Genomic DNA, 14,972 nt, shown 5'->3' on the forward strand with positions numbered 1-14,972 from the left:
ATAATATTTATAAATAATACCAAATATAGTTTTTGAGTGTGCTAGAAGTCTATCATCCATTAATTTTACTCCGTGTTTTTATATCCACTTTTCCAAAAAAGCGTGCAAAACATTTTTCTTATTATCAATGCCACTTTTTGGAGAACTGTTACTTGGTTTTTCCTAATCCACGTGACCCTGTTTCGTGGCTCCTGAGACCCACTGCCGCCACACCCCTTGGAGGCTCTGGGCCCTGCAGCTGCCTGCTGTCCACCGAGCCAAGAGCTACTGCCAGACCTTCCAAAGATGAGTCATGGGAGCTTTCTAACTTTGGGGAAATCCCATGCCTGCTATATTTGGACATCACAGAGGCCAAGGGAACGGCAGGCCAACAAATTGGTGGCAGGCCCCTGAGGCACTAGACCCAATTTAGAGAATCACTCTATGTACTCTCCTTGAGCTCCAAGCTCTGTGATTCTACATGACTAATTTCCCATTAGGTCTCTCAGAGGAGGAGACAGCTGGGCAGAGAGTCAGACTGAGCATGATTATCCTGATATGCGACTCCTGCTATTTCTCTTCCTAACCTTATCTGGGAGACACGGCACGTGTGTAGGCCCTGATCAAAGATGTACATCCTAGTGCCCACATGCACTCCATCGAGACCAGTGAAGATAAACACATGCTATTTGGTTCACTGGTTTTCACAGTTTGGGGCCACTGAACCCTATGTAAAAGACAGTGGGGCAGCTCCGCCCAAAATAAAAGTGGAGGCTTCCAAAATCTATCTACTCTTCCTCCTTCACCAACACACCTTTAAAACCCCCGATACAGGGGCACCTGGGTGGCTCGTTGGTTAAGCATCCGACTCCTGATTTTGGCTCAGGTCATGATCTCACATTTTGTGAGCTTGAGACCTGTGTCAGGCTCTGTACTGACAGTGCGGAGCCTGCTTGGGATTCTCTGTCTCCCTCTCTCTCTGTCCCTCCCCTGCTCATGCTCTCTCTCTAAAATAAATACACATTAGGGGCGCCTGGGTGGCACAGTCGGTTAAGCGTCCGACTTCAACCAGGTCACGATCTCGCGGTCCGTGAGTTCGAGCCCCGCGTCAGGCTCTGGGCTGATGGCTCAGAGCCTGGAGCCTGTTTCCGATTCTGTGTCTCCCTCTCTCTCTGCCCCTGCCCCGTTCATGCTCTGTCTCTCTCTGTCCCAAAAATAAATAAACGTTGAAAAAAATTTTTTTAAATAAATACACATTAAATAAAATAAATAGCCTGTAAAGCCAACTTTCAATCCTACAGATGTATCTGCTTGAGCATAGGTCTCTACATATCAAACACACAGAGGACGGATGCCCGTGTATTCTGTATCTACCAGTCCTGAGACCAGACTTGAGGAGGAAGTTCAAACTGTATACCAGACTGTCTTTCAATCTGTAGGGACTTCTGTACCTGAGAAAGGGGAGCCCCTCTGGGAGCATAATGGTGAGGTTAGTGGTCCAAGCCCACTGTAATGTAACTACATCACTACACTGATGAATTCCCAAGGAGAAAGGGAATTTTGTGATTATTCTGACCATTAATGGTATTTCAATTCTATAAGGATAGCTTAGACTGGATGCGAGCATCCAATTACAATTGCAAAAGTCTTCCGGATCCAAACAGGAATACCTACCAAAAGCCCTTGGGAAGTAGAAAAGGGGACAGGGAATCTTCTGTCCAGGCCCACAGAACTGGCATTTGAACTTGCCTTTCATATATGAAAGTCACGTTAAGTTTTAAACTAGCACACTGTTGTGTGCAATTGACACTGCTAAAACACGTGGGAAAAAACTCATGTATAGGGGTTTAAAATCTTTAAGCAATCTCCCCAATTATGTTTTGCAGCATCAATTCTATAAATATTGCTTTCTTTCAAATAGTGTAGAGGTATTTTTCAACTCAATTATCAAGAATTGCAAATTAGTAGGTTCTAATAAAATATTTTGTTTGCTCATTTAATTGTACTGGTAAATAGAACTATGAATTCCCTATTTAAGATGCACAATTGCTTTTACTAATTTTATGGGTAAAAATGCTGTGTCAGTTCTTCTGTTACCCTCATAAATGATATCTAGCATAGAGAGGAGTATCCCATGATTTACAAATTTTAACTACAAAGTTTTTAGTGGCATGAATTTTTTCCCAACTGAATGCCAGAAAAGGGTCAGAATACTTGAGAGTGCAACTCTTAGAATATTTCCTGTGTCCCTAACCTTCCAAATCCTTGGGAGTAACTTACAGTGTGACTATATGTAACTCCAAATTGCTGATAGGCTCCAGCAATGCGTGATTTGCTATTTAGGAAGGAGACTGCGACCCAAACTCCAGTGTTTTCCCATCAACAACTCTCCATCTTCACACACAATTAAACCACTACCTATGATCAGTTTTAAAGTAAAGTAATAAAACTAGCTAATAATTACTGACTGTACACTCTGAGCTCAGCCCCATGTTAAGTACATTTCAATCCTTAACTCAGAGACTCCTTCCTTACCCCAGACTTGGGAGAGAAATGCTGGTCTTAGTCTCATTTTACAGATGATGGAACCAAGGCTTGGAGAGATAAGTGGCCCATGTGTTTGGCCCCCTATTCTGAGCTTTTCAGCATCATCACACATCATAATATTTTATAACCAGTTAAATATTGCTTCACTTTCTTTTCTACACTTTACTACTTTATTGGTAACATTAGGTATGTGGTACCTTAAAATCTTGAATTGTGTTTTACATAGATATAAAACATAATGAAATACTTCTGGTAAATAAGAAAACAATCAGCAACATATCCTTCGTACCTACCTTCTGCTGACATTATATTAATTATCAAATTATGCCTTGCAGTCTCAAAGGTACGCCTATTGTAGGCAGTTATCTATTAGAAAAAGAAAATCATATTAAAGAAGTGAAATGTTATTTGGGAAATGAAATTCATTAAGGACGAAATGAAAACAAATTGTCGTTCTTTCCATTTTCGTTATTTGTTTATATACTTACAAAATGTGCCTTCTCCGGGCAATAACGACTCAGAGCTTTTAGCAATGTTATGGGAAAATAAATAATTAGTCAAGTCTATTTAACATGCAAAAACAAAAAGTTAAAATCGGAAAGACCCTTTTATAGAACACCATTAAGTGCTAGTACCAACGAAGATGCATCATTAGTAAATGGATTAACCATTAGAAATTACTTACCAGTGCCGGTCTAAGATTTCAAAAAAGCCAAAACAATGTATTTTTGCACTTTTAAATGGAGCTTAAGGATCATACTAAAAAGTACACTTTGAAAAAAAGCACATCTCTGTGTTCTTTTTATTCAGTAATAAACTGCACACCAACCAGTCAAAAAAATGCATGAATAACCCCTTGGACCTCGTATCTCCCAATGGGAGCAGAAGAATAATAAGGATCATAGTCTGTAAAGCTTATGGCACATGCTCAAAAACACAAATCAATCCCTTTGTAGAGTCAAATATTAGTAAACATTTGCAGAGCCAATGAACTTACATCAAAGTCAACCGCGAAATGGCCAGTGCAAACACCAAACAAAGCAAAGGCCAACAACAAGATAGGGCCTCAAAAATTAAGGAATAATTAACTTTATAACAGATATTAAATCATTCAGACAGGTGTGCAGTACCTCAAAAACAACAAATGATTGTGCAATCGTCTTAGAATCCCAGCACTAGCCTTCTGGCAGTGACAAGCTGTAGTGCACATTGAGACAAAAAGAGCAGGACAAAACTGACTCAAACGAAAAGAACAATCTGGCTCATTTAAAAATAAATATCAAAGACTGTTATAGCATCATACGTGAGCTTTAAAGGAAAGAAATTACACTCACCAGAAATATTATTTGAGAGAACAATAAAAAAAAGAATTTTGGAATAAGTAAGTCCAAACCTTTAACACTATTTGAAAGTACATATTCTGAAAAGCATATTATTGCACGAAGTTAAAAGGATTTCTCTGTCCCCAATTTGTCAAATTTCTGTTGGGTTTAATGACTTCCTTGTTGCTGTCTGTTGGGACACATAATCAACAAGTTTCCCACGGGACACTAAAATTAAGACGAGTCATTAAAATAAGTTAGGAACTATTGCTCACAAAGAAGCAAATGAAAAAATGCAAAAAAGACTTGAGGATTTTAAAAGTTTACCCTGTGAAATAATTTAATCATGTTCTCAATGGGAAAAAAAAGTATCAATTTTCTACTATTTGTTAGAGTATCTCAAAGCTAAAACTCAGAAAGATCAGACATTTTCAAGTTTGTGGCAAGATTTTTTATGGCTAACCTTCCCATAATTATCACAAATTTCATTATTATAAATTTCATAAATTCTAATACTTTTTTTTTAAGTCACAGGCTACTGAAGAGAATGAAGGACCTTTCATAAACCAGGGAGAGAATTTTATCTGAATTTATATTTAATGTTTAATTTTAACAGCTATAACAGAATGCAGTCTATCACTTCTAATGAGGTATTTAAATAAAGTAACATTTTAACGTTCTCAAATTTTACTTCTCATGATGATGTGAAGCCCTTCATAGCAGAGAGGTATGCATGAGTTCAGGCTTTTTTGATCCCCTATTTCTAGAACAGTAGCTGATCTATTTTAGATGCTTAACAAATATCTAATGAATAAATTAATCAGTGGGTTTATATGTTTAAATATTAGCTTAAGATATGCAAGCCTCTTTTTGACTATGTTAATAGAATATTTTAAAATACTGCAAATATGTTACTATATACAAATATAGATATGTTATTTACAGATAAATCACTACTTGTGTTAAATGAAAGATATGCTAAATTTTCATCATTACCTTTTTAGCATATTATTTGATACATATTTGTAACATTATGTTAGTAGTAAGGTATGAGTGAGAACATCATGAACCCTTGAGAATCCTGGCTCAAGACATGTGTTTCTCTCCCATCCCTCTCTGCAACCAGCAGTAGCCATTTTGAATTTTACGTTTATCATCCCATTCATTTTTAAATAGAGTCTTATTATAAATGCATGTATGCTTAAAATATGTTAGTTTGCTTATTTCCGAGTTCTATAACAGTGTTTAACTATATGTAGTCTTCTGGGGCTGGTTGTTTCATTCAACATTATGTTTAAAACATTTGTCCATGTTGCTGGGCAAGCTTACATTCATTGTTGCTGTAAACATTCAATAATATTATAATAGAGTTGTATGGTGACAGATGGTAGTTACACTTGTGGTGAGCATTGCATAACTAGAGAGTTATCAAGTCACTATGTTGTACACCTGAAACTATGTAACACTGTGTGTCCACTCTACTTAAAAAACATTTTTTTTTAATTCACTGAATGAAAACTCCACAATTTATTTCTCTATTCTTCTCATAGACTTTTGTTATCTATTCTCTTGCTGACAGGCTTTTGGGTCTCCATTGCTCTGTGCGTTTCCAGTGTTTTGCTATACAAACATCGTTCAATAAGCATGATTGGCCACACCTCCAGTGGACATTTGCAAGTGTTTCTTTTGGGTATATGCCTAGAAGTGGGACTATAGGATTATAGGGTACAGTGACACTCATCTATGTGAAATATTCAATACTGTTTTCCAAAGTGCTTATCTAATCCCCATATCCACCCTCAGTGACTTTTACCAAGGGTAAAATTCTCATTGTGGTCTTAATCTGAACATTTTTCATTACTGATCAGAGTAAGTTTCTTTACCTAATTGTCATTTTTGTCTCCTCTTTAGTGAGATGTCTGTTCATGCCTTATTACTTATTTTCATGTTTTTTTCTTATTACCAAGTCCTTTTTTTATATTTTAGATACATATCATTAGTCAGCTATATATTTTTAAAATATCTTCTCCCAGCTTGTGGGTTGCCTATTTTTTAATGATTTTGATGAACACCAGTTGACAAGTGTAGCACAGTAAAATTTATCAGTCTTTTCTCTTAAGTAAAAATGTGTAGGTATTGTTTAAGAAATCCTTCCCTACCCCAAACTCAGAAAGATATTCTTCAACCTTTTCATATAACAGTTTAAAATTTTGCTTCTCATATTTAAATCCTTAAACTACCTAAACTCAAGTTTTGTATTTCTTATGAAGTAAGAATTTAATTTTGTGTTTGCCATATGGCTAACCAATTCTCTGAGCACCATTCACTGACATCCTTTCCCCCAGTCAGCTGTGGTACCATCTCTTCAGACGTACATCATTGTTCCTTATGTAGATGTATCCGTTTCTGGGCTCTCCATTCTATTAACTGGTTAATTTGTCTATCCCTATATCAATACAACCTTATGACAATTACTAGCGATTTATAATAAATCTTGATATCTGGAAGGGAAAGAAACCTTCCTCCCCTCTATTTTTTTTTCCTTAGGAGTGCCTTGATTGTTCTTGGCACTAAAATTTATCTTCTTTATAAATTTTAGAATTAGTTGACATTAGTTTCATGAAAAAAACCTATTGCAATTTTTCTTGGAATGGCACTGAATCTATAGGTCAATTGGGGGGAAATGATGCCTTCATGATTTTGAGTCTTCCTGTCACTGAATGGACTACCTTCTCACTTATATAATCTTAGTATCAATTAAGTTTTATAAATTTCTCCATATAGACTTTGCACACCTTCTGTTATATTTATTCTAAGTGCCTTACAATTTTTGCTGTTATTATAAATGGTATCTTTTTAAAACATATATTTTCTCAATACTTGTGTTTCATGTATAGAAACAGGACCAGATTTTTCATATTGATCCTATAGTTTACTCCTAGGCTTTCTTAAAATTTTAATAGTCTATAGACTATTTATACCATTGAGTATTCTATTTCTTCCCTTAAATACTTACAGACTTAATGGTCTTTTTTCTTTCTTTACTGCAATGGCTAGGATTTCTAATATATTCTGTAATGAATGTGATGGAAGGGTTCACTCTTGTTTTGCTCTTTAATTTAAATGCAATTCCTTTAGTGTTTTCCAATTAAAAAATGACATTTAACATTATTTTAGGTAAATAACCTATATAACTTTACTGAAAATTTTAAAAAACTATTTTGACAATAACTCAAAATAACCTTTTTCTTATATCTACATATATATCTATGTAGGTACTTATATGTTCTATTTCTGTATCTTATATCTACATTGTCTGCTGGAAGGAGATTTATTGATAGAAGTCACTGGAAAGTCATATTAATTCAAACTTCAATTCAAAAGAAGAAACACCTTCTCTTTGCCAACACAGAAGTTCATATCCACAGTCTATGGCTGATTAAAACTTTGGAGAAAAACTCAAAGCATGTGATCCCCTGAGAGTTTATACCAGATAGAAAACATGCCATTCAGGACCTGTACAAGCTCCTGGCAATTCCATTTAGTAGCTCCTATGATGCTGCTCTGGTCACTACCACTAAACCCTTATGGAATTAATAAGTTAAATTAGAAATCTAAGCTCCTGAGGCATCAGGGTATAAAACTATAGTAGGACTCTCTTGCCACTGACTGCCATCATAATTCTGATTTTGTTGGGTATGGCAGGGAAACCTTACTAGCTTTTATATCCATTTAGTTTTTATAGTGTTAATTCCCATTCAATGTCAATATTGCTTTTGTTATTGTTTTAATTTCTTTTTTTTTTTCAATGTTTATTAACCTTTGAGAGACTGAGAGAGACAGAGTGTGAGCAGGGTAAGGGCAGAGAGGGGGAGACACAGAATCCCAAGCAGGCTCCAGGCTCTGAGTTGCCAGCACAGAGCCTGAAGCGGGGCTCGAACGAACAAACCGGGAGATCATGACTTAAGCCAAAGTTGGGACGCTCAACTGACTGAGCCACCCAGGCACCCCTATTGTTTTAATTTCTAATGTCTTCCAGGTATGATGTTAGGTACTGGTGAAAATCTGATGGATTATAATAGCATCCATTCCTTCCAGAATAAAGGCCAAACATATCACCCTGGCTTATGGAGCCCTCAAAGATCTACCCCTACCAACATCAACATCTCTATTCCCATCATCCGCCCTCTGGAGTGCATCCTGCCTTCTAGCCACACTTAGAGTTCTCTAGATCGTGTGGTTTTGCTTACACCTCCAAGATTTTGATGTGCTGTTTCTTCTAAGATAGCCTTCCTTCTACTTGTGAAGTGAATTCCTATTTACCCTTTTACAACTCGGTATCAAGCAGTACCTTCTTATTAAAATAGTTATGACAGTGTTGGCTAACAATGGATTTCCATTCCAGTGCTTCAACTCCTGGAAGACATAGCAGGACTCACCTCTTACTCATCTTCTACTACCAGCAGTTATCATAATACTTAGCACATGATAGGAGCATATGTCTGTTTAAAGACTGTATTTCAATGAACATGCAATTTGAAATTAATATATAAAGCAAATAAGTGTTTTAAGTTTGTGTTTATTTTCTTACATAGAATTCATATTATAGTAATCTATCATTTTTAAATGTCTTTTAATTTTTTCCCACTAATTTAGACTGCTCCCTTTTTTATATACAAAGCTGAAACAAAGACCTTGGTAGATAAACAGAAAGGAATGGCATATTTGCAAATTAAAAAAAAAAGTTCTAAGTAAATTACCTCAATTATTGTTGGTTTCCCCACATTTTCAGCTGTTGGAGACCCATACAGGACGCCATCGCTATATGGTGTCCTTTGGATATATCGAAGCCATCCAGGTCGGTCTGGGTAACCCATTAAATTTGTGTTAAATGTTATAGGATCATTACTAATCTCGCCTAGATAAGAAACACACAATTAAGATATAAGACAGTTATTTTCACACATGTTGCTTTGGTAATTTCAATCAAAATATTTCTAAAAATTTTTCTTACATTTGTAGCAAACTAAATACACACCAAAAAAACAAAACAAACAAACAAACAAACAAACAAAAACCCAACCCATCTGGGAATTTCAATTAGAGCCTCACGTAAAGAAAACGTCTTTTTGGTTATTTAGTTTGCCTGGAAATCTTATGCAACAAAGAAATGCAGTCATACAATGTTTTTGGAAATTTGCTTTCTTTTCTTTTTTTCTTTTTTTTTTTCTTTTTTTTTTTTTTTGTCACATAGGAGTGTGAAAGTTCTGCCAAGGAGACAACAATCTTTCAGGAAAATCCTCTAATCATGCTGATGCACATATTCTCTTGAGAAGCCTTTCTTTCATGACACTCTGGATACTATCAAACTAATCATAATGGACATCTCAAAATGATAAAAGTATCATCAAAACAAAAATAATGTAATTTTAAAACTTTGGAGAATGTTATAAATCCAAAAAGAACTGTAATTAATAAATAATAATAATAGCACCATTTGTTAGAATGTGCCTGGTCTCTATAGGCACTATTTCACCTGATTTTCAAACACACCTATAAAAATGTTGCTAATAATATTAGCCCTAATTTTATTCATGGGATATGTAATTTTCCATGTTAAGTAACTTCTCCATGGTCCTATTAAATGGTGAAATTAGAATTTAATCCTGGCAGATTCCAGCAACTATGCTCTTAACTACACATTTTCTTCACAAACATTGGAGCTACTGCTCAAAAGGCTCAGCTATGTTGTTTTGCAAACACAGAATGTCACATAAAAACCTTTTTTTGGGGGGGGTGCCTGGGTGGCTTAGTCGGTTAAGCAACCATCTCTTGATCTCAGCTCAGGTCATGATCTCATGGTTTGTGAGTCCGAGCCCCGCATCGGACTCAGGGCTGACAGTGTGGAGCCTGTCTGGGATTCTCTCCCTCTCTCAAAATAAATAAATAAACATTAAAAAAAAATTTTTTTTTAAATAACTTATAAAAAGATTATTTTTTTAATGCTGGTGAGAACATGAGTAACTATTTTCTATGACTGTTTTCAGGTATGTTATTCATCACATAATTTACAAAAATAACATCTATATTAATTCTAATGCTACAATTCTCAGAAAGTTCATTGTTTGTTACTTAGGAGTCATAGTAACAAATATATTTTTGCTTGCTACCCTTTCTATATTTTAATTAATTTGATGGTATTCATCAAATGGGGCAGAGAGAGAATGAGACACAGATTCTGAAGTAGGCTCCAGGCTCTGAGCTGTTACCACAGAGCCCGACATGGGGCTCGAACGCACTAATTGTGGGATTATGAGCTTAGCCAAAGTCAGATGCTTAACTGACTGAGCCATCCAGGTGGCGTTAAACCAACAGTGAATTAAATAAGGTTTCACAATTAGTATTATTTTGAAGGAAAAATTAATCTTCATTATATTATGAAGTTATATAAAATTATCTCATATTGTAAAAGCTTTCTTGAGAACTCTTTCTAAATACCATATTTAATTCTCTTCTACAACATATGTATAGTCTTCCAAAGATCAATATGCTACATAAGAATCGAAGTCTTAATACGGAAAATCATAACTGTACAGCTATAATTATTTCTACACGAATACAGGTAGGTCATTTGTCAGAAGCACAAAACTCAACATTGGAAAACTAGAAACAAGCTTTTTTTTTTTAATTCAAAAATGAATTATTTCCTTCTGTGATTAAATTTTTAATCTTAAAACAGGAAATATCCCTACAACAGCCAATTTATCACATTTACAGACCATTTTGAATAATGTTAATAATATCTGATCATAGACCTTGCGAGTCATATACACTGAACAAAAAGGAAAATTTAGTAAATTACCCACTTGTTTCCCACTGAGAACATACCAGGCTTGGGGTAAGGTGGAAATTCCCCCTTAAAATACTCTCTTTCCAAAACATGAACAAAGAGGACACCTGCAGATGGGTACACATTCCGATCAGAGTGCACCTTCGAGAAAATAGTGTACACTGAAAACAAAGGAAAGATAAGAGATCGAAAGACAGATAATGAGAAACGCTCATAGTCTGCTTACACTGCAAAGAAGGGTTTTGCTTCTTTAGAAATTTCTGGGAGAACTGAAGCAGCATGCAAGATATTGTTAAGAAGTTTGTTTTAAAGGGAAGTGACTTCAGGACAAAACATGGAACAACTCTTTCAACATGGTGTGTTTAGACACTCTCAAATATTATGTAAACAAAAGTAGGCACATTTAATAATTAAAGCTGTTATTAAATAGGAAGACATTCATAATATTTTTTTGGTAATTTCTTTTTATGGAAATTATTACCAACAAAATATATGATGAGAACTGACCCACCACATAATTATGATTAGTTTCTTTTTTCTTTTTTCTTTTTTGAAAGTGAAGTATAAAGAGTAATTTTTAAGTGGTAAAAATCTAAACCATATTAACTATTTGCCTGACAAAGCGTAGCAGACTATATAATATCAAATGTATATAATAGGTGACTTTCATACACGCTTATAAAAATGCATTGGATACTTTTTCCTCGTATTTATCCTAGAAATGATTTACTCCATTTTACCTGATCTTGACTTTTAATAATTCTATTAATCTATTCTAGTATGCTACATCCCAAATAAACATAACAATCACATAATAAAATTCAGCGCAAATAATTTCTTTAAATGAAATGGGGCAGATTTCATGAGTTACCAATTACTTATGTGATGTGAGTACATTAAAATGGCTAAATTGGTTTAATTAGTTCCCACCTATTCTTTTTCCTGTGATATCATCATCTCCACCAACACATTACTGCCATTACACTTGTCACCTCTACAATCTCTTTTAGTTTTTTATCTTCCTGATTGGCTAGTGGTGGCAATTTTTAAACAGATAAATCCTATCAGGTCAGTTCTTTCTCTTAGTCACTGATGGATTTGTGAATGTAGTAATTAACCTTGAGAACCTCAAGGCTGCTTGCCCTATGCTCACAACTAAAAGCCCTAGATAGCAAAATCACTGACAGTAAATTTTTCACCATAAAAATACAAACTCTCACAAAATGCTTCTTTATCTGTGAAAACTTGTCCCTGCAGTTCTATGGATGGCTGACAAAAATGGAGAACTGAATGAAAATATTGTAGCTTCATGTACCCATAGCTTTGCTACTAAAAACACAACTTCAAAGGCTATATAACAGATGGAAGGAAGCTGCAAGTTATGTTTAAACTAGGTACGTAGAGAGACTCCTCCTTTCCTCACTTGATTTGCTAGTATTCATAAGTACTCTGCACGTGGCCCTTAGAATACCCAACTTCTTCCCCCCAAGAACAATTTACTCACCTGTGGAAATGGTCCCATTCCAAAAAACAAAACAAAACAAAACAAAACAAAACAAAACAAAAGAATGAGCAAGTCACAGAAAAATAGAGAGGATGAGAATGTGAAATTTTTCATCAGTTGGATTCCACAGCCTCCCCTGAATGCCAGGTGCTGTGGAGAATGTGAAAATGGAGGAGGCCCAGTCCCTGCCTTCCATGAGTTCACCATTTGGTTTGGGAGACCAATGCCCACCGAATTAGGTATGTTCCCAGACGTATGGACTGCTCTGGCAATACATAGTAAGATGGTGAGGAGCAATGGAAGCTGGAAAAGATCTGGAAAAGATTTATGTAAGAAGCAGAGTTCCATATGGTTCATAAAATACTAACAAGATTCTGAAACTCATAGATGGGGATTCGGGCATTTCAGTGGTGAAAACTTGTAAGATACAGTCGTGGGATACTGGGGGGACCTTTCAAGGAAAAACAAATTAAGTTGTGATCTTGAGATATATTTAAGGCAAAAGGAGAAAAACTAGGAAGAAGAGTCAAATTATGGAGATTTGTGAACCCCTACTGAGAAGTTACTTCATTCTGTATGTCAAGGTGGTTAAATTCTAGATCACAATCCTACCCTCAAAGCACAGGAGTACTTTAAAGAATCTAAAGGAATCTCTCTAGAGTTTACGTAATTTATTCTTTCTAGAGATTAAAACACCTTGAAGTCCAGCACTGAATTTTACTTACCATTGTTATTTTCTTGGCACTTAGAAGGTGTCTGACATATTTGAATAATTTTATCAATGCCTGTTGAATGGATGAAAACCTTCTACTTAAAAAGCACTGTGGAGGTAAACACAGGTGTTATGTTTGTGGACTAAATGTATACATAATACTTAACTTAAATTTCAGCTTTTTAACGAATTAATTCTCACATGTGTGTAGCAGTTTATGGGTTATCATCCTCCATTTACATTATAAACTAAGAGTCTCCCTTAGTTTTTGCCGCCATCAAGTAATAAAAGCTAGCTTCTAAAGCCAAAAGAAACGTTGTTCATATTAAACAATATTGAAATGATTCTATTTACTATATAGCCCTTGGCAAGGCCTGAAGGGGAACCACGAAGGGGTACCTGCCACTGCACATCACCTCACTACAAGGACTAGTATGGAACATCTCAGTTTCCGCTTTCATAAAAACCATTTCTGTGATCTACAGAGCCAAACCACAATTTACCATGGCCCTCGTGGGTTTTAAGATGACATGCACATTTCTTTATTCACATGTACTCAATTGCCTTTCTGCAATGTGCTGAACTGCATACTTGCTGGTCAGTTACCTTGGCAACTCTGCAGTAAAGGCTGCTTCATTGTAAGTATAGTACGCCATTCACTCTGAGAAAAACATGATATGGATGTATGGCACATTCATCATCTAGAAATGGAAAATGACTAAGCCACTATGTTTTGTTTGTGAAAATGATACTTCCTTTCTGCAGCATCAGTTTAAATTATGGGCACCCACACAACATTTTAGAGAAGGGCCCTTTACCCTTCCCTTTCCCATTTGTTACCTGCAAAACAAATCACTCTTCAACAGAGGCTATCTGGGCGGTATTTACACCTAGCTTCCTTTTGGAAACAACACGGGACACAGAATTCCAAGTTACAGGCTCTTGTTCTAAGCATGAGCTATATAAATAACGCTGATTTGGTCTGCACCGACACCAACAATGGCTGTGACTCAGTTAACACGTGTTGCATCCACATGTACCTATGCAGTACTCACAAACAGAAAGCCTGAAGTGTATTGCTTTCCTTAAAAACAAATCTTAAAAATCAAATTTAAACACTAAGAATCCACAGTACTAAAATCTAATGATCTCTGAAATATACATGTGTACAGTGTCATGCTAATCAAGCTGAGGTCACAGGCTCTGGTCTCTCTGTGTATCACATGGCTTTGCAATTGTCTATGGCTGCAAATCCATTACCTCTGCAAACACATGCCACTGGAAACAAATGAAACTGAAAACCAGTGTGTGGCTAAATCCCGTGCAAATCCATCACCATTAATGGGAAAAACAATTAAACCAAAAATTCAACCCACAGGGGGTCAAAAACAGCATCTTCAAACAGCAAGGGTAGCTAGATTTGCAAAGATTAAAAACTGAGGACAGTCACAGAGAGCAGATTTTTTTTAGGAAAAATTACATATCTAAGAAGAGCAAAAGGGTGTGTGGGCAAGGGGCCAGGGTCCCTAAACTCAGTTCAATGTTCTTCATTACCATGCTACCGAAAACTTTACAAAACTGTTCTCTGTACATTTTAGTCATAAGGTACAGAAAACTACAGATCATGTCAACAATCATGTGACAGCAGAGAGCCAAGAATCAAGTAACAGACGGTGATGGCAGTAACAATAAAGTGGGGCCTCATGCTAGCTAAATAGCATCCTGTCTTCCTTTATTAATAGTCCATTTGAAATTTCTCCCTAAGGGAGCCACATCGTGATGAGGGTGTGCATTTGAGTGCTTATGTACAATTACTTAAAAACAAAAGCAAATTTGGATGTATTTAGTAAACATGAAATTTTGAAAGGATTATGGTGGTGCATTGCTAGAATTTATAGCATATAACTTCACAATTATCACAAGGATTATTTTTAATGGCATATGCGTGTGTACAGGCACGTACAAAGTCCCTTCTCTACAAAAAAAGTCCAAAGAACACTTACCAGACCTTTTTCTGCATCACCAAGAACAAGTGCACGGTTATAAAATAAACTAGCT

The 14,972-nt window shown here is 35.8% G+C and overlaps 1 protein-coding gene across 15 annotated transcripts in view; it reads right to left on the reverse strand.

Moving 5' to 3' along the window:
• The window catches only part of SGCE (sarcoglycan epsilon), a 70,210-nt gene that overhangs the window by 31,337 nt on the left and 23,901 nt on the right, over nucleotides 1-14,972 (reverse strand). For 10 of the 15 annotated variants that reach the window (XR_006298498.1, XM_043588892.1, XM_043588890.1 and 7 more), the window contains 3 exons: nucleotides 10,737-10,859; nucleotides 8,609-8,766; nucleotides 2,820-2,892 (listed from right to left, as the gene is read on the reverse strand). Coding sequence is in view for 14 of the 15 variants with exons in the window: in XM_043588892.1 (XP_043444827.1) it covers nucleotides 2,820-2,892; nucleotides 8,609-8,766; nucleotides 10,737-10,859 (354 nt within the window). In the remaining variant the exon portion in view is untranslated. The remainder of the gene's footprint in view (nucleotides 1-2,819; nucleotides 2,893-8,608; nucleotides 8,767-10,736; nucleotides 10,860-14,972) is intronic. The other 5 variants (XM_043588895.1, XM_043588897.1, XM_043588893.1 and 2 more) reach the window with 1 other exon arrangement.

Source organism: Prionailurus bengalensis, chromosome A2, assembly GCF_016509475.1.
Source record: "Prionailurus bengalensis isolate Pbe53 chromosome A2, Fcat_Pben_1.1_paternal_pri, whole genome shotgun sequence".
NCBI classification, from domain to species: Eukaryota; Metazoa; Chordata; class Mammalia; order Carnivora; family Felidae; genus Prionailurus; species Prionailurus bengalensis.